The sequence below is a fragment of the Canis aureus genome, chromosome 16, assembly GCF_053574225.1.
Source record: "Canis aureus isolate CA01 chromosome 16, VMU_Caureus_v.1.0, whole genome shotgun sequence".
NCBI classification, from domain to species: domain Eukaryota; kingdom Metazoa; phylum Chordata; class Mammalia; order Carnivora; family Canidae; genus Canis; species Canis aureus.
This window is the reverse complement of record NC_135626.1, coordinates 42037558-42057433: the sequence shown is the minus strand read 5'-3', so window position 1 is coordinate 42057433 and position 19876 is coordinate 42037558. Positions and strand designations below refer to the sequence as shown.

General features: G+C 49.9%; 1 protein-coding gene across 4 annotated transcripts; it reads right to left on the bottom strand.

Annotated features, from left to right (window-relative positions):
* Window positions 1-2793: 2793 nt before the first annotated feature.
* Window positions 2794-17971, bottom strand: HROB (homologous recombination factor with OB-fold). Of its 4 annotated transcripts, none has more exons than XM_077853480.1 (10): window positions 17751-17963; window positions 16791-16841; window positions 11864-13006; window positions 10528-10611; window positions 8582-8722; window positions 7694-7802; window positions 7424-7509; window positions 7037-7162; window positions 5379-5496; window positions 2794-3451 (listed from the first exon to the last, which is right to left on the bottom strand). In XM_077853480.1, the coding sequence occupies exons 1-10, from the start codon at window positions 17751-17753 to the stop codon at window positions 3360-3362; spliced, it is 1953 nt and encodes a 650-aa protein (XP_077709606.1). In that variant the 5' UTR covers window positions 17754-17963; the 3' UTR covers window positions 2794-3359. The 4 variants fall into 4 exon arrangements, with proteins under 4 accessions (XP_077709606.1, XP_077709603.1, XP_077709605.1 ...); XM_077853477.1 differs by lacking the exon at window positions 17751-17963 and adding an exon at window positions 17244-17648; XM_077853479.1 differs by lacking the exon at window positions 8582-8722 and having other exon boundaries at window positions 17751-17971.
* Window positions 17972-19876: the final 1905 nt, after the last annotated feature.

Here is a 19876-nt window from a genome sequence, read left to right as displayed (position 1 = left end):
GCAGCCACCCCTGCTAGTAACCTCTAACTTCCTCTCCCTGGTCCCTTTACACAAACAAGGTCCAGCCAGACTCCTGGCGTTCCTTTCTCTGCCACAGTCTCTCTGCTCTGCTGCCCAAGTGGAAGGATCTGTCTAAATCGGTTCATTTCCTAGCTTGAAAACTCCGGCTGACTTCCAACATCAGCCCTCTCCAGGGAGGCCCGATCCCTAAGTTTGGCCTCGTGTCACGTGACATCCTCATCCCAACTCCTCAGCCTTCCCTACCATCCCCTGATCCGTACTCCAGGAGGACCGCATATGTTCTTTGTAAAGGACCTATCCTGTTGTACCGTGGACGCGCCTGCGACACGGGATGTGGGCTCCAGAGCAGGACCTGAATTTATTCAACTGGCTCTCTGCAGCCCAGCAGGGCCTGGCACACAATAGGTCTTGATGTGGTGTTTAGGAGCGCCTGGCTCGTAGCAGGCTGGCCCCTTATGTGTAGGGCATTGACTGAGGGCCTTGTTCTCTGCCAGAGCAAACACTCATCTGCCTGCCCAAGTGGGTGGCAGCAGCCTGGGCTGCTTCCGGCACTGTCCTTACTCTGCTGCTCACCCACTCTGGCCCCCGCTTCTTGGTGGTATTCCAGGGTGGGGGATCCCAGAGGGAGGAATGAGATCATGCACAGCAAGGTCCTAGAGAGCCTCAGAGAAAGGCACCTCTATAAATGCAGCTGTGATTAACCTGGTTGGAACCCACTTGGTGTTTTAATTGCCCCGCCAACGGCCTGGCTGAGCACCCACAGCTGGGTTCCCAGGGTTGGGAGCTGACAAGGCCGGGTGGGGCCAAGAGGGGCCAAGGTGGGGTGGGTGTCCCTTCCCTTTGAGGCACACAGTCGTCATGTGTAGGGTGCAAGGCTGGGTTGACCTCCTCAGCCTGTCTGCAGGCTCCTTGTCTGTCATACAGGCCTGGAGGTACTCTGACTACAACCCAGTCCCCAAAGATATCATGTGTTCTGTCTCCTGTCCTTAGCTTCCTGAGGGCAGAAAAAGGAGGCTTTTACTCCAACCCACACATGAACCCACAGGGAACCTGGTTCTGGTGGTAGGAACAGGGCTAGGTTATTGGATACCACCCCACGTTCTGAGAGCTGAGTCTGTAGGGTGACAAAGCACATAAGAAACCAGGACGCTGGTCAGGACTGTGAGTAGTAGAGACTAGGGCTGAAGGCAGTTGAGTTGGGAATGGTAGTGCAGGCCAGGGGTGTGGGGTGGCTCAGGTGCAGGAAGACCATATAGTGTAGGCACTTTCTGGCTCAGGTCTGAGCTGCATGGGCAGAGTTGGGGAATTAGGAGTGAGTAGGAAAAAAGTACACAATCCGTTCAGGTAGGAAGGTTGCTAGTGAATTAGCCCCTTCTTGCTCCTGGGCTTGGAACACAAAAGCCTTCTAGAACAGGGTCCCACTGCAACCAACATCTAGTTCTTACAGTGTTTGCTCATTTCAGCTTTGAGACTGGGATCCAGGGGATCAGCTTCTCTTTGGGAAGAAAGAGATTAGCGCCTTCCCCAAGAGCAGTACCACCTTAGGGAAGGCTGGGCCTGAGGCAGGGAGACTGGTGGTCAGACTAGGGTCTTTGACCTACACCCCTTCAACCATAAGTTGGGGGATGATTCTTTTCTTCCCTTTATTCCAGAGAAGAAAACAAGGTTGGCAACTTGGTATAATTACACCCCACACATGTCCCTTGTCCAACTCTGGTCTGAAAGGTGGCACAGCAAAGCTATAATGACAAGGAGTTGCTTGGCAACACAGTAAAGTAGTACTGGATTATAACCCAACGCATAAAACCAATACCCATGAGTCCACACTCATATAAATATAGGCCTGAATAAGAAACGAGGAGGAAGGGACACCTGGGTGGCTCAGTGGTTGGGCACCTGCCTTTGACTCAGGGCATGATCCTGGAGTCCCGGGATCAAGTCCCACATCGGGCTCCCTGCATGGAGCCTGCTTCTCCCTCTGTCTATATCTCTGCCTCTTTCTCTCTCTGTGTGTCTCTCATGAATAAATAAGTAAAATCTTAAAAAAAAAGGGGGGGATGGAATTCCAAATAATCTATATAGATACTCTGCTGTCAGAATATAATGGGACACAGGACATAACCTCTTGTTCCTTAAGTGTGAGCTGCACCTAGTGAGACTTCCTTCCAAAGAGGACAGTATGAAAAGGGAGAAGAAAATTTACAGTGGAGAAACCTGACAAATGCTACTTCAGCCAGGTCGTCAAGGTCAACATCAACCCTTGATGTGTGATGAGCATATGCCTTCCTCTGTAAAACATATAACCTGCTCTCATCTTTCTTTAATGAGACAAGTTCCAATGGAGGACGTCCTATAATATGCCTGACCCATATTCAAAACTGTCAGTCCTAAAACACAAGGAAAGCCTGAGGAACTGCCAGAGCCAAGAGGAGCCTAAGGAGGCATGACACCTAAATGGAACATGGGATCCTGGAACAGAAGGATGACAGGAGAAAAGGTGTACATTCGAATAAAACACAAAATTCTGTAAATGATACGCTGGCTGATGAGTTGTAAGAAGTGTGCATACTAGTGAAAACTGGATGTGGGGGGGGTATATAGAGAAACTCCCTGTATTATCTTTGCAATAATCTTGTAAACCTAAAACTATCTAAAAGTTTATGACGAGAGAGAGAGGAAAATGAGCAGCTTGGCTCTGCCCTGGCCAAAGCACCTTGGGCAGGATAGACAGGACAAGGAGCAGTGAGGGTGGAATGTAGAGGGGGAGGCAAGTGAAGCAGGCAGCAGCTTTATTTCAGAACAAGACTCCCCAGCCTGCCCCCCACCTCCTGCCCCCAGGAGCCTGGCACACAGGTGAGCTGGGCAGCTGTAGGCCTCGAGAACCAAAGCAGAGGGAAGTCTGAGTGTGTTCCTCCCCTGACCAGAGGGACAGGTCACCACTGATGTGGTGGGACTCCTCAGCTGTCCAGGGAATAGGGAGTGAAGGGATCAGGGTGCTCTAATGTCCAGGTGAGGCAGGAGAGGGGCGCATCTTCCTGGTTGGCAAGGGGAGAAGCAACAGTTGCATTTCTTCTGTAGGAAGGACTTGGAGGACAGTAGAGCAGAGAAATGCAGAAGGGCCATCCCAGGACTGAGTTCTAGAATGCCAAAGGAAGATCCAGAGTGACAGTAGTGCAAAATCCAAGAGACGAGGGCATTCCTAGGGAAAGCATCCAGGGTGGGGGCAACCATAAAAGTCCTCTGCTTTGTTTATTCTCCCATCATGCTGGGCTTCCTCTCTCCCTTGGACCTGATCAGACACAGCCAGAGCCTTGCCTGGGTGCTGAGAGGCTGACTGCTTAGGGTAAGTGCCCTGCCTTGGGGCAGTCCCAACTGCTGGTCCCACAGAAGAAGTCTTCAGGGAGCTCACTCAGGAGCCCATCCAGGTCATCTGCAGGGGGAGATGGAGAGGGTAGGTAGACTTAGGGATGTTAGAGTCTCCACATGAGAGACTCCCCTTTCAGGGGAGCCTGGACCCAGCCACACTCCCCCTGGGGGGCAGTGGTGACTGTGCTAACGGGCCTGAGGCTGGCCTGACTCCCATCTTTCCTCGGCACCCCCCCAGGCAGTGACAAAATCCTGGGCCTTTCTGTCAAGAAAGACACTCCCCCTCGGCCTTGGTGATGCCTCTCTTCCTATCCAGAGGCATAGTGCTAGAGCAGATAGGCTTCAGAGGTCCTCTAGTGCAGCCCTCTCATTGGACAGAGGAAGACAAAAGGCTGGGAAAAGCTATTAGATGCATTCAGAATCACTCATTCATTAATCTGGTTTCTCACCAGAATAGTGCGAGACATCAGCCCCTTCCCTGATGGGCTTTCCTGGGCATTTGGAAGGAAGTAACTGTCCCTGACGGTAGTTCTCAGCTGGGTGCTTATGTCTGAGAACTCGGAAATAGAGCTGACCTCAGTAATCCCTGCTGGTACTATTACTGTTAACAACAGTGGCTAACACTCACTGAGCGCATGCTCTGTGCCGGGCACAGGGCCACACCTGCTGTACTCATCTCTTTCAGTCCTCACAATATTCTTTGCAGAGCATGGCTCTTCCTGTTACAATCCCCACTTTATCTGAGAGAACGGAGTTTAAAGAGGTCAAACAAACTGCCCCTGGTGAGCAGACTCCAGCTCCATCTGATGCCAGAGTCACAGCTTCCAGCTAGAAAACTCCTGTGTGATGGATGGACTCAGGCAGCCCACAGAGCCAGTCAGACTAGAAACTACACCTGCAGAGGCTGGCTTCTGTCTGGCAGAGAGCACTCGATTTATGTTGCTGCTGGAAGAAGTCTGTTTGGTGGCATTCAAAATTTAATTAAAGGGACACCTAGATGGCTCAGTGGTTGAGCGTCTGCCTTTGGCCCAGAGCGTGATCCCTGGATCCAGGATCGAGTCCCACATCAGGCTCCTTGCAGGGAGCCTGCTTCTCCCTCAGCCTATGTCTCTGCCTCTCTCTTTGTGTCTTTCATAAATAAATTAAAAAATCATAATAAATTTAAAAATGGGCTGGTCTAATGTGAATTTGGTTAATGTGACACACTCATAATCCCATGAACTTTAGGGCCAGACAAGATTGAATTTATGGAATCAAAAGGTAATCAGACTTGGGCTATGCTAGCTTCACTTGGGTGATGCTGCCTCCTGAGGAACCAGCTAGCCATACCCTAACATGTCTGTATTTGGGCTTCTCAGGTCTGTATCCTAATCCCACCCTAACTACATGGATGTTCGACTCCTTAGCACTGCCTGGAGGGTCTCTGAGCTTAGTCAGGATGGGGAAATCCTCTGCCTCTGTGGTCTGGCCATCAGTCCTCAGAAGACTCAAGGTTGTGGTACAAGGATGGCATCAGTCCATCTTCTCCTTGTGATTAACAGCACGTGGCCTAGAAATGAGGGGAGCCCTGTGGGTCACACTGTATTGGCTTTATGTGGCCCCTATCATACTGTTAATTGGTTCATGGCCCACAGCCCTGCCAAAAAAGACACCACATCTGATTTAAGATTCTGTAAGACCGGGCAGCCCAGGTGGCTCAGCGGTTTACCACCGCCTTCAGCCCAGGGCGAGATCCTGGAGACCCGGGATCGAGTCCCACATCAGGCTCCCTGCATGGAGCCTGCTTCTCCCTCTGCCTGTGTCTCTGCCTCTCTCTCTCTCTCTGTCTCTCATGAATAAATAAATAAAATCTTAAAAAAAAAAAAAGATTCTGTAAGACCTAAAGATTCACAGAAGGAGGGAGCAGATGCAGCCACATTCCCTTGGCTGCACTGTCCAAAAGGAAATGGAAGGAGAACCTCCTCTGCTCCTGGGTGGGCTGACTGTCTTACCCGCTTCTGGGAATTCTTCCTCAGGGGATGCCCCTGCCTCTGTGTTCTGTGCTGTTCCGAAGCCTTTTCCAGACTTTGCAGTCTCATGATGGAGGTTGCCAGAGATGCTTCCTGGGTCCTGGGAACAGAGAGCCTGGTTACTAATGCCTGTGGCCCCGGACATCCCTCTGGATAGTTCCATGTCCACCCAGACAACCTCAAAGGAATAGGTGGGTGTTCAGGAAAGACACAGCAGAGGAGTGTGGCAGAGGTCAGTCACCGAGAGGAAGGAGCTGAAATACCAAACATCTAAAATAGCAGATAATTTGGGGCGATTTTCTTTCCTAATTCTGTTGGTATCTGGTGTTTTAGTAAATCTATATATCAGCTGGAGCAGAGAATGAAAGACACCACTCAGAAATATGTCGAAGACTTAGCCTAGGATTAAAAGTGAGCTTTTAGGGGCACCCGGGTAGCTCAGTTGGTCTAGTGTCCAACTCTTGATTTCGGCTCAGGTCATGATCTCAGGGGTTGTGAGATCAAGCCCTGTGCTGGGCTCATGCACTGGGTATGGAGCCTGCTTAAGATTTTCTCTCTCCCTCTGTCCTTCCACCCCACCCTTAAAAAAAGAGAGAGAGAAAGAGCGAGAGAGAGAGCATGCTTTTAACAGTCCCCACACTTGCTAACATACAGAAAGGTAATGGAAATTAAACTGTTAACCATGGTTAGCCCTAGGGGATGGGAATGGAGAAGAGTGAGTTTCATGTTTTGCTTTATTCCATACCATTTTGATTTTTGTCAATGAGTATGGATATCTTGAAATTTAAAAGAGAAAGATGATTTTTTGGAAGTGGGTGATTTTGAGAAAATGTGGAAGGTTAAGGGAAAGGTGAGGGAAACGAAAGTAGCATGTCACACCTAAAGGTGTAACTTGAGTAGAAGTCATCAAGTCTAACCCATTCGCTTTATAGATGAAGCAACAGTGGGGGTGGGGACAGGACTTGCCCAAGGTCACGTTACAAATTACCAGCAGAGCAGGGACATGACCCAGGTCTCCTGACCCCCAGGCCAGGCCATGACAACAACTCAGGATCCCAGGAAGGGTAGAGGTGGCCACAGTGGGTGGGGCTGGGGGAGGAGAGACACTGTGTGCCAAGTTAAAGCCTGGCTCTGCCCTCTTTACCCTGGAACCTGGAGTGGAGCTGCCTGGAACCTGTCTCCCTGAGTTCCCAAAGGGGAGTGTCCCCACTTGAGTTCTGCGTGGGTGCCCCCTCACTTAGGGGAGGTGGAGGCCAGGAGGGAAGACACAGAGCAGGGGCTGGCTCACATGACAAGCCATATGCACTGCCACCTGTAGTGGATCTGACCCTTAGTCACCTGCTGAGGGCCACACCGCCTGGGGCACCCACAACTTGGTTAGTTCTCAAGTGACTCCTATCCTCTCCGATGCTTAAGCCTGCCATCAGATCACCAAGAAGCCAGATGCTCTAGGTCCTATTACTGTACCGTCTGGCAGGCGGCTGGACCAGGAACAGGAGGAGATGGCCCTGTCCCCAAAGGCATCTCTTCAACTCAGGGCCACTGCCCCCTTCACACCTCTGCTCCCCAGGGTATAGGAGGAGAAGATACCAGAAGATCCATCCTATCAGCCAGCCCCCACTCCAACCCGCTCCTCTTACCTCGGGGAAGGGCTGCAATGGCTTGAGAAAGTTCCCATCCCCAGAATCTGGGCTGTAAACATGGGCTAGGTTGTTGGGCGTCACATTGAGGTAGTGATTTCGGAGCGAAGGAGAAAACACTCCCACCTGGAGTGGAGGAAGGGGAAGGTGAGTGCCTTCACAGAGCACTAGAAGCTGTCTGATGCTGCCTGGTTCCTGTTGGCCTCTCCCCTGCTGGCCTCTGCACCAGGGTCACACAAACCACTTCTGCCCAGCCCTGGTGCCACAGTAGCCCCGCCTACCACACCATCTTCCCCTCATCCCCATCTACCTTGAAGAATAGGAGCCAGACAGACAACTAGGGGGGCCCTCTCCAGGGCGGGCAGGCCAGAGAGAAGCTCCCCATACCTGCTTTAGCAGAAGCACCGAACCAGGCTTCAGCTCACTCTGACGTGTCTCGAGCAGCAACCTGTGCACCGTGCCCTGCATCTCTCCTGCAAATACCACATGGCCCGTCAGTCTGGGGCAAGGGCAGCAAAGTGGTTTGGGCCCTGACTGGGAAGTGGGCTGCTCACTGCCTCAATTTTCCCATCTCTGGATGGAGAGGATGACTCCTCCTCATCTCAACTCAATGAAGGCCACTCATCAAATGCTCCCAGGGGTCCTTGAACTCCTCACCTGTGGGGTCCTTGAACACCACACTGGCATCCACTGTACTCCGACTCAGGGACTTGATCATCACTGCCATGCTGGGGACCTTGTTCCTGGGAAGCTGCTTCAGGGCTGCCTGGTGACAAGAAAAGGCATCTGATGAACAAGCCACATCCCACCTGTGAGATTCCCAAGTGTGTTGGGACAACCCAAGGGCTGGGGGGAAGGCAGGATGCAGATGTGGTGATGATCTTCCTTTTGTGGAGGGCAAAAAGGCAGTAAAAAGGACTCATTCTGTCTCTCTCTAGTGGACTCCAGGTTGGCAGGTCCCATTTATCCCCCTTGCTTCCTTTCTCCAGCATATGTGTATTTTTTTTAATTAAAGATTTTATTTATTTATTCATGAGAGACACAGAGAGAGGCAGAGACACAGGCAGAGGGAGAAGCAGGCTCCACAGAGTCAGCCCGATGTGGAACTCGATCCTGGAACTCTAGGATTACGCCCTGAGCCAAAGACAGACGCTCAACTGCTGGGCTACCCAGGCATCCCCAGCATATATGTATTTATACAGAGCTCCATCACTGCAGGCCATGGGCATGTGTCCGCACATGACTTTTGACCTCTAGGAAGCTCGTAGGGTAACAGTGTGCGTATCACACCTCATCTGGGGCCTGGATATCCAGAGACATACCCATAACCCACTTCTTCCAACTGTACCCAACACTGTGGATAGTAGTGAAATGCTAGGTGAGTGGTGGATACAACCAAAAGGACTCCATGCTGCTGCTCAGAGTTAGGCCTGGGGTAAGAGGGAGCAAACGGATAACCCCTTCCCTAAGGTGGAGTAGGATAGCAGCTTGATAAGAAGGATAAAAACAGTCTTTCTTCCGCATCTGAGCACCCAGGATCCTTACCTTCCTCAACACCATGACGATGCTATAGGCACAGAGGAAGCAGGTAGGGTCTCTCTCATCCAAGCCCAGAGCAGATTTCATGGCCAGCCAGGGCCCTCGCCCAAAATCCTCCTCCACTGATGGCTGGGAAGTAGTAACAATCTGGCACCACAGAGCAGATGGGGAGCCTGCATTAATGGATCCACTCTGCTACAGACCTTGACTGAGACAGGATGGAGGGCTGGCAGGGGAGAGCAAATTCCCCGTAGCATGGTGGCCACAGTCCCTCCTCTCCTACATCACAAAATGGTATGAGATCTTGTTGCATAGCCCATCTTTCACTTAGCAGCAATAGCAAAGGTGTATTTTATTTATTTTATTATTTTATTTTATTTTATTTTATTTTATTTTATTTTATTTTATTTTATTTTATTTTAATTTTTATTTTAGTTGCGTTGAAGAAAAGGCTATCCATGCTGGTCTCTTTATGTAATAGACTCAAGAAGTCTTAGGGCCAGAGAGCCCCCACATACAATGACAAGCTTTCGGAGTGCCTTAGCCATTCTGAGACCAGTCATATTTTATTTGGGATGCCTCTGGCTTAACTATTAACCTTTCTTTTTTTTTTTAAGATTTAATTTATTTATTCATGAGAGACACAGAGAGAGAGCAGCAGAGACGTAGGCAGAAGAAGCAGGCTCCATGCAGGGAACCCGATGTGGGACTTGATCCTGGGACTACAGGATCACGCCCTGAGCCAAAGGTAGACACTCAACCGCTGAGCCACCCAGGCATCCCAACTATTAACCTTTTTATATTAAAAAATGCTTTGGGGCACCTTGGTGACTCAGTTGGTTAAGCGTCTGCCTTTGGCACAGATCATGATCTCAGGGTCCTGGGATCAAGCCCATCCATATTGGGCATTCTGCTCAGTGGGGAGTCTGCTTCTACCCCTCCCTCTCCACCGTGCTCATGCTATCTGAAAGAAATAAATTTTTTAAAAAATATTTTATTTATTTGAGAGAGTGGGAGTGAGAGAGTGGCAGAGGGACAGGGAGAGGGAGAAGAAGGCTCCCCACTGAGCAGGGAGCCTGATGTAGGACTGGATCCCAGAACCCTGAGATCACGACCTGAGCTGAAGGCAGATGCTTAACCAATGAGCCACCCATGTGCTCCAATAAATAAAATCTTAAAAAAAAAAAAATGCTTTGGGGCACCTGGGTGGCTTAGTTGGTTGAACATTAGACTCTTGGTTTCAGCTCAGGTCATGATCTCAGGGTCCTGAGATCGAGCCTATGTCAGGCTTCCCACTGAGTACAGTCTACTTGTCCTTCTCCCTCTGCTCCTTCCCCTGCTCATGCTCTCTCTCTCTCTCTTTCTCTCATAACTAAATAAATAATCTTTAAAAAAATGCTTTGTGTCCAAATGAGTATTTGTTGGTTTGGATCTGAAGCAGATTGGTGGGTCTGTAGAACTGTAGTCAAGAGTTTAAAAACTGCTAGAGAGAATTAAAAGCAAAAGTGGGTCTGAGGGCAGAGCAGGTCAACGAGAATCCCAGTGAGTAGGGAAGATGGGTCTCACCCACCAAAAAGGCCTCCCACTGGAGGCCAGGTGAAGGCAGATCCTTCCCAGCTCAATTTCCAGAAACCCAAGAGGAGGGATTCCCGAGATACAATTTCCGAATACTTATTACACTCCCCTCTCCTGAAGGAAGATGGGAGTTAGCTGGGCCTTTCTTAGATGAGAACGAAGACTGGAAACATGGCATGGATCTACATCAGGACAGGCTTCACCTTATGCCAGTAAAATTGCCACCTCCCCAAACTGCCTTCCCCACATGCCTTTGATGCATGACCTTGGTAACAGGCCCAGCAGCACAGTCTGCTTCTCAACTCCTCAACATGCAGGGAATGTCCCTCACTCTTAAATGATGCCCAGGAAGTCAGCATTTGCATAGAAATGGTTACCTCTGTCCGGAATTTAGCCAGAGCACCGTGAGTTGGAGTCTGGGGTGTAGAAACCATGATCTCCTCCAGATTCTTCCCACTGTGCTACAAGGGGAGAGAGAAGAGGGGAGGGCAGGAGCAAGCACAGCAGCTGTTACTTACAAGTACAGCTTCTTGTTTGGGTTACATAATGAGTTCAGGAAACTATCGGGGACAATTAACACATATCACATCTCTCCTAACGAAGTCTCAGGAGCCTTGTTGGCAGCTCAAAAAAGATGCTTTGGGGATTGTTTTGGGAATGTGAGGAAGCTGAAGCTGGCCCAGGAGCAAAACACAGGGCTTCCTGAAGGAGGCAATGACCCGGATAGAGAGGCCGGGCACAGGCACGGGTCAGCTTTCCCCAGGTCCCTTCTCAGGGACCTAGCCCTTCCCTACAGAGACCCAGCCCAGGAGGAATGCAGACGGCGTCGCTGGATTTCCTGGGAAGTGCTAGCAAAGAGCAAGTAACAGGCAGAAATTTTATCTGAACCACCCCTAGAATGCGAGAAAAGGGGTGCACCAATCACAAGGAGACCAGACCCTCGGGGTCCTGCTATCTGTGATCTGATCCGAGACAGTTTCATGGATACTGTCCCTCTACCATTGCTGAAATCTGAACCGTCAATGCAGCACAGCTTCTGCACACTCACCCCACACGCTGGCCACAGCGAACTATTCCATATACCTCGGACAGCATCCTGCCCTTGCACCTCTGCCTTCGCATGTGCTCTTTCCTGTCTTCCCACTGCTGAAAGGTCTCCCTGAGCACAGCCTTCCCATACACACCTGTTAACCTCCTGCCTGTACCTTCAAAGCTTACAGAGCAAGCCCAAGGAACCCAGTGTCTCCGCAGCATCCAGGGACACTCTGCATTTTACGTATAATCGTTCCTTTGCATCTATTTCCACTGTGCTGTGGACAGCTTGGGACAGGAGCTATTTCTATTTTAACCTCTGCATTCTGGGTTCCAAGCAAATTGCCCAACGCATACAAGCCCTTACCAAACCTTATGTGAGTGAATCTTCCTGTCCCAGGGCTAGCAAAACAGTAGGTGCTCAACAAAAGGAAGTCATGAAGTTCTTAAGAGCTTGAAGCGCCCCTCTCACCTGTGGTGTTTCAAGCATTCAGTTCTTCCCACTTCTTTTGACTTCTTCCGTAGCTTTGAAAACCCTCTCTGCACTTCCTTCCCTCCCACCCCCTAGGAGTGAAGATATTCTGGGACTGGATGGCACTGGAACTTTGCTTCTCCCCCTTGCCCCCCACCCCTAATGTCCTGGACAGCTATGGCTTCTGCTGAAGAGATTCTGCCCCTCACCTGGTGAGGCAGGATACCTGCCGGGCCGGGGAAGCGGCGTGTTTTGGTGTGGGCAGGTGGCTGGAGTGTCCGGTTGGCAGCAGTGACCAGCTGCACCAGGTGGTTGGTGACTATGGGAGACTGCAGGACTGCCTGGGGAGGCAGGGAGGAATGGGGGCTCCGTGGGGTGCTGACAGGACACCTGACAGAAGATGCTGGAGCTCGGGGTTGTAAGGTGCTCTGAGGAAATGATCTAGAGATAGTCCTTGAGGGAATAGAACAGATGGAGTTGGGAGTCCGTGGTCCGGGAAAATGAGATTTGCCACATAAGTGGGCATTTGGAGCCTGGAATGAGTGACCAGGGAAATGGTTTTGAAGGCTGCTCTGAATAGGCCCGCTAGCAGATTGGGGAGGCTGTGGTGCTTGAAGAGGGAGGTCCTTCTGACAGGCTTCCCACGGGGGCTGCTGAGCAGGATCTCCTGGGGCCTTTGGGGCGGGAAGGTTGCTTGTGGCACCAGATCTCAAGTGGAGCTGTGGAGTCCTACAGTGAACAACAGTTTCTGGAAGCTCATTGTGGGCTGACATGACACCAGTCATGTGGGTGGCAGGCATGGGCTTCTTTGGGCAAGACCTGCTTGGATCAGCTACCCGGGCCTTTTTAGCCACTGCTGAGTCCTCCTGGCACCAAGTGGGCAAGATTCCTGTGGGCTCACTGTGGACTCCAAGCTCCAGGTCCATGCTTGCCAGGACCTCATCAAAGTCATCTTGTTCAGGCCCCTCAAAGCCACCAGTCACCTGCTGTTGACTCTCAAATGTGAGCAGGGGGTGAGAGGCTGAGGTCTGGGGTCTGGTTGGCTCTTTGAGCCCTTCTGTCAGGGTCACTCGTCTCTGATGGCTAGAAGTCAAGACAGGTCTTAGGGGGGTTGTTCCTATGGAAGGTGGACTCCGGATGGCCCTGGGCACGCTGGAGGTAGGAAGATGGAGTCCCAGGGCTGACAGACCTAAAGCCTCTGAAGGAGCAGTGGGGCATGATGGCAACTGCCCAGAAGACTGTGCCTGTGCAGTGTCCTGTAGCCTGGAAGAGACAGGTCTCAGGCACCCAGCATTCATAGGCCGTGAGCCAGCAAATTGGTTCTCTGCATCCTCCACGGCAGACAAGAAGTCCTACAAAGAAGCAGAGGTGGTGAGTCTTGGCATCTGGAAATCAAGAAATACTCTGCTTTTACAGTTTTAGGCAGGTGTACACGTAAGCGTAGTATGTGTAAGCAAGAAACCAAGGAGTGGAAGGCAATGGTGGAGTCTCTCATCACCTTTGAACTTGTCCATGCATCCGCTTCCAGAATTTTTTTTTTTTTTGTAGATTGTATTGATTTTTTTAAGATTTTGTTTTGTTTTGTTTTGTTTAAAGTAATCTCTAGGGCAGCCCTGGTGGCTCAGCCAATTAGTGCTGCCTTTGGCCCAGGGTGTGGTCCTGGGGACCCAGGATCGAGTCCCACATTGGGCTCCCTGCATGGAGATTGCTTATCCCTCTGCCTATGTCTGTGCCTCTCTGTGTGTGTGTGTCTCTCATGAATAAATAAATAAAATCTTTAAAAAATAATAATAATAAAGTAATCTCTACATGCAACATGGGACTTGAACTCACGACCTCAGGATTAGGAGGCACATGCTCCACCACTGAGCCAGCCACGTGCCCCAGAATATTTCTGGTAGAAGTCTGAGGGTGGTGGGCATCTGGCTGGCTCAGTCAGTGGAGCACACAACTCTTGATCTTGGGGTCGTGAGTTCAAGTCCCATATTGTGTGGAGAGATTACTTAAAATCTTTAGCACTGTATGTAACTAACTGGGCGCCTGGGTGGCTCAGTGGCATCTGACTCTTAATTTAGGCTCAGGTCATGGTCTCAGATTTAAGATCAAGCCCCACGACACGCTCTGTAATTAGAGGGGAGTCTGCTTGAGATTCTTTCTCCTTTTCTCTCAGCCCCTCCCCCTCCTAAAAAATAAACCAATTAGGGACAGCTGGATGGCTCAGCGGTTGGGCGTCAGTCTTTGGCTCAGGGTGTGATCCTGGGATTCCGAGATCAAGTCCCACATCAGGCTCTCTGCATGGAGCCTGCTTCTCCCTCGGCCTGTGTCTCTGCCTCTCTCTGTGTGTCTCTCATAAATGAATAAATAAATTCTTTAAAAAAAATAAACAAATTAATTACTTGAAAAAAAAGTCTTAAAAAAAAAGAAACATTTCAAAGGCTAAGTCTTTAGGTAGATTCTCTCAGGGGGTGAAGGAGCAGTGGGTCAGGGGAGTGGCAGAAGCAAACATACCAGGGCACTAAGGAATCAAAACACCCAAGGTCACACACCCATCTCAAGGAAATAAGTTTTTTGGTGTCCAGCCTGTGCAATAGGAGTCTATCCAGATGGTCATGTTGCCCGTCCTCAACCCCTTCCTCCCCCTTCCAACACACACACACACACACACACACAGAGCCTTCAGTAAGCCAGAGAGGCCTTAGATCCAGCAAAATAGGCAGAAGTTAAATATAGCTTTTCAGGTAAGTTAAATTAAGTATGGATTCCAGTTGGGAAACAAGGTGAGATTGACACCTCCAAGAGCAACAGACCTGTTCTGAGGGTGTTTTTGAGTCAGAACTGCTGATTTAACTGACAGGAAGGTCCCCTCCACCCCCATCCCCTGCTGCTGCATTGGATTCTCTGGGCCAGAGAAAGATTTTTTTCCTGCTTTATGTATAATCAAGAGAGTAGCACACTTCAGCAGGACTACCATGGAGTTTAGCCATAATAACAATATCAGAATTACAGCAGTAATAAAATCCTGACGATCCTGGAGGCTGATGGATCCCTTTTCTCCGAAAAAGCTCACTCTTAGACATGACGTCACCTGCCTTGGGAAGGGGGAAAGGGACTGAACAGAAACCTGAGGTGTCAGAGTCCTTCACTTTTTTTTTTTTTTTTTTTTTTTTTAAGTAATCTCTATGCTTAACATAGGGCTCAAACTCAAGACCCCAAGATCAAGAATCACAAGCTCCACTGACTGAGCCAGCCAGGTGCCCCAGGAACCTTTATTCTTAATCCCATTGCGGGCCCAGGAGTTCTCCCATCACTTGGTAAGACCCAAGTGGGGGCACTTAGCAGTCACTTTTTCAGCCTGTAATCACACATCTCCAAAGCTGAAAGACAAAGACAAGGACACATCTTCTCAACAAAGCTGGCAATTTTAAATTTTTTGTAGAAACAAAATTCAAGTCCCCAAGTGATAATAAAAACTAACAATTTGAAATTGCCTTGGGTGCCAGGAACTTTGTAAACATTTTACTATAATTCTCTCAATGAATTTTCATGGTGGCCCTAAAACGTATTATTATTCCTTTTTACAGATGTAGAAATGGAGATTCCGAAGTTAAGTAACTTCACAGAACCAGGACTAGAACCCATATGTGCCCTTGTCACTATGTCTTAGGGCCTCAATGAATGAGACAACCCATAGACCAGTTTTTAAGAGGTCTGAGGAAGGTCTGTTTTCCCTTTCAAATCTTAGGTACCAAATGCCTCAAAGGAAGGGAACGTGGGGCTTGGGCTGCCAGAAGGGTCCCTGGTGCATCACTATACTAGGTACAAATTGAGCATCTCGATAAATTCTTTTTTTTTTTTTTAAGGATTTTTATTTATTTATTCATGAGAGACACAGAGAGAGGCAGAGACACAGGCAGAGGGAGAAGCAGGCTTCCTGCCAGGACCCCAATGTGAGACTTGATTCCGGGACTCCAGGATCACAGGAGTCCCCATCTCGACAAATTCTAAACATGATTTTTAAAGCACAACACTGGGAGACAAAAAGTAAGTTGGAACGGCTTGTCATTGATACAATAAAGCAATTCTATTCTATAAATGTAGTTTATTGTGTATGTATGCTAGATGAATAAGGAGGCCAAGACCTCACCCTGGTTGTTGGTGCTATACTCTTCAGCACGTTAATTTACCTTTTTTGGGTTTTACTCACTTAAATCCTACCTATTTCTTTTCTTTCTTTTTTTTTTTTTATGATAGTCACAGAGAGAGAGAGAGAGAGAGGCAGAGACACAGGCAGAGGGAGAAGCAGGCTCCATGCACCGGGAGCCCGACGTGGGATTCGATCCCGGGTCTCCAGGATCCTGCCCTGGGCCAAAGGCAGGCGCTAAACCACTGCACCACCCAGGGATCCCAAATCATACCTATTTCTGAAACGGATTCCAGGTAGCAATTTGGGGCCTCCAGATGAAACTACATCCATTGGATTTGAGCGGGTAGAGAGCTGTGGGGATTGCCAGCTAGTTTAGTGATCCCTGACTATACCCCAAGATTAGAAATAGCCCTCCTGGGCGCATCCCCAGAAATTCCGATTTAATTGGTGTGGGGGAGGGCCTCAGCAGGGGTGATTTTAATATGCCAGCTTCCAATCTGGTCTAATCCCTCATCTTCTGAGAGGGAAGGGAAGAGCATTTGAGGCAAAAGAACATCCTTTCTATTATAGAAGAGAAAACAGAAGGCCAGAGAATGAAGTAATTTGCCCTGGCTCACATAGCCACTTGGTGACCCCAGGCCTCCTGTCATCCACTAACCGTGTTGTCTGGCTCTCCATAAACTTTCTTCCCACCTCAAGTATGCCATCATAAAGGTGAACTGAATCATCCACATGACACAGCTTCCAGGCAAGGGCCCTTGTAATTTAAAGGTATGCCAATTAGGCAGCTCACATCTCTGTTTCTTTTTCTGTCTCTAAAACAGTTAAGAAGGTTGTTTACATGTCTCATTTTCTCTCAGTTCCTCACAGACAAAAAAGCTATACATGTCAAGTAAAAGGAGGCTGGGGCACATTGCTTCAAAATGTTCTGGGTCTGGGTGTTTTCCACTCAAGATCTCCTCTGCTATCTCTGATCACCAACACTTCCTTACCTCATCTTCAAACTCCTCTTCCACAGTAAACAGCTTCTGCAAACTGCATGCCTGAAAGGAAAACAAAGCAATTGAGGCTGGATGAGAAATACTGTTTGCAAGTACATTCTGTCCTCACTCTGCTTCTTTCCAATTCTAACAAGACCATCAGGTGTACTGTTGTTTTTTGGGAGTGCTGAGGGAAGAATAAGGGATGAGGAGGGAAGAGATGGGATTTACTTAATGATTTAGGTGATTTAGAATCCTTTCTAGTAAAAATAATCCACTCAGGTTCATCTGTATTGGCCTTGGAAGAGGGAGGAGGAGGCAAGGGGAAGACTCCCAAAAGGAGCATGGGTCATTCTTTAGACCCAGCCCCATGCACAGGGGCCTAAGGATTCTGCAACATCCCAAAGATTTGGCTTGGAGAACCCATGTCAACCATAAGACAGACTACTATAAATCGAAGCATGCCTAGTACAGTGGCCTTGTTTCTGAGAAAAGTGGTTTCCTTCTAGCGAATCCAATGTGCCAAAGCCAGCGTCCCAAGAGGGTAGGATCCCCCAGGCCACAGGTCCTTCTTGCTGGGGCCAGCTCTTAGACCTGTGTCACGCCCAGAGCAGCAGGCCGTGCCTAACCCTAGAAGCCGGGACAGCAAGAGCTACCGTCTGACAAACCCATCCCCGGTGTCCAAAGATCAGAGGGTACGGGCCAGGCGGAGGGGGTGGAGCTCCGGAGGCGCGACGTTTGAGCCACCGGGAGGGATGACCAGCTCTCCAAGAACAGACGGAAGGCAGCACGAGGGAAACAGGCCCCGAGGGAGGTGTGTGGGGCGGACCCTCCCAAGCCCTGACTAGAGTCCAGGTGTCCCGAAGCCACCAAACTAGGATCCGAACCCTAACCCGAGCACGCAGCTCGCACGAGTGAGGGGGGGGGCTGCAAGCTGGAAGGCAGTTCCGCTGCCCCGGGGCGCGGCATTACCATGGCGACGGCGGACGGGCTCCGGCCCGTGCGGGGCGGAAGGGGGGACGCCGGGGCCTCGGCTTGTCCCAGGCGGGAGAGTCGGACTCCGGGCTGCGGGGTGTCTTGGTGCGACGCAGGCGGGGGAAGAGAGAGGGTCGCCGGGAAGCCGGGGGCCGGGGCCCGAGGCCGCTTTCGAAGTGGCCGCCACTCCAGCGTCTCCGCCCTCTTAAAGGGGCGGGCCTATTTCTATCCCGCCGACCCAAAGGCCCTTCCTCCGTCGGTCTTCCGCCTCGGCCTTAAAGGGAAACGAGTGGGCTCTCGGGCGCCCCCCAGCGGCTCCTCGGGCCCGGTCGGCTGGTTCAACAGGAGTTCTGGGAGAGCCGATTGGAAATCTTGGGTCCCCAGGCCCGCCCACCCTCCTCTCTTGAGCTAAGCACGCTAGGGACTGGGTCCTAGAGCAGAACTCTCATTCACACTACAACCCGCCCCAACCATCCATCTATCCATATTTGCAAGATATATATTAAGCAACGGTGTTCTAGGTCTTGCTCCTTTTATCCTTCATATTTAAACTTAGATCCCAGATCTTCCTTCTCACCAATCTCTCAAGTAACATCCTTTCCCCATCCAACACTCTATTTCCTTCTCAGCATTTTCCATGATTTATAATTATCGTGGTTTACATCTTTATTTTGTGTCTTCCTCCCTAAAATATGAGCTCCCAGGTTTCAGTACCAAAAAACAAGCAACACAGACAAGCAAACAAAAATGAGCTCCATGAGGGCAGGCACTTTGTCTGGCTTGTTCAACATTTTTGTCCCCAGCACTTAGCACAATGCTCCATAGAATTATTGAATGAATGACACAATGACTGCCCTGTATCTGGCACAGTACTTAACAGTGAGGATAGGGAAATTAAGAAGACTCCTTGTGTCCTCAAATTCACGAGTCAGGGAGACACAGGTCAAAAGATATTTCAGGATAGTTGTGCAGAGAAATGGGCAGGGGCGTCCATCCCTGAGCCAGCCCTCAGTCCTCACTCTGTTTTTCTTCTTGCTTGTCATTATAGGGCTAGTTGGAGTGACACTAGGGCTGCATAGTTTTAAGGACCCAAAAGGCGGGAGAAAGGTAGCTGATTCAAGTTCTTAATGATGTGATCTGAACCAGCCTTGGATCTTTCCCAGGGGCTGGCCTGGCCTCACCTCTGGGTAGCCATCATAGTTTTCTATGGACCAGTTTACCTGTCTGTCCTATGTCAGAATGGAAGCCAGAATGTCAGTGGGAGGGCAGCCCGGGGGGCTCAGTGGTTTAGTGCTGCCTTCAGCCCGGGGTGTGATCCTGGAGACCCTGGATCAAGTCCCATGTTGGGCTCCCTGCATGGAGCCTGCTTCTCCCTCTGCCTGTGTCTCTGCCTCTCTGCCTGTCTGTCTGTCTCATGAATAAATAAATAAAATCTTAAAAAAAAAAAAAAAAAGAAAGAATGTCAGTGGGAGATGGAAGCTGGAGTCCTAACTCTCATCCCCTCACACCCTCTGTGCTTCTTCCAAGCTGGGGTACAAAACCCCAACACTCCCACTTGCAGGCCTTCTCTTCTCAGTGAAATCCCAAGTGCCTCCTTCATCACTTTTTTTCTAAGTTAAATGAATTTGGCAACTACTGCCCCCACCTCCTGTTAGGACCTGGATGGGGGTGGGGGCAGGTGGTTGGAGCAAATGGAAAATGTGGACCTGGGACATTTAATTTTTTTTAAAGATTTTATTTATTTATTCACAAGAGACAAACAGGCAGAGAGAGAATGGCAGAGACACAGGCAGAGGGAGAAGCAGGCTCCATGCAGGATGCCTGATGTGGGATTTGATCTCGGGTCTCCAGGATCAGGCCCTGGGCTGAAGGCGGTGCTAAACTGCTGAGCCACCCGGGCTGCCCGACCTGGGACATTTTACAGAGGAGCTGGCAGGACACAGTGAGGAGGTGATCTGTGATTTTAGAGTTGGGAAGGACTCCCATGCTGAAGGGTCCCCCTTCTCCCAAATCAAATGTCTTCTTCTTCCCAGTGCTGTCATCTGTGGGAAAGACAAGGGCTAAGTCTCCATGGTGATGGGGCCTATGTCCTCTTCTCCCTCCTCTTATTTTTTTTTAAGATT

Excerpts from the sequence above, each read along its gene's own strand:
- HROB (XM_077853480.1), bottom strand. Across the intron at positions 7,510-7,693 it reads GGTGTTCAAGGACCCCACAG|GAGAGATGCAGGGCACGGTG; the intron begins GTGAGGAGTTCA and ends TGGTATTTGCAG. Across the intron at positions 5,497-7,036 it reads CATTGCAGCCCTTCCCCGAG|GACCCAGGAAGCATCTCTGG; the intron begins GTAAGAGGAGCG and ends CTCTGTTCCCAG.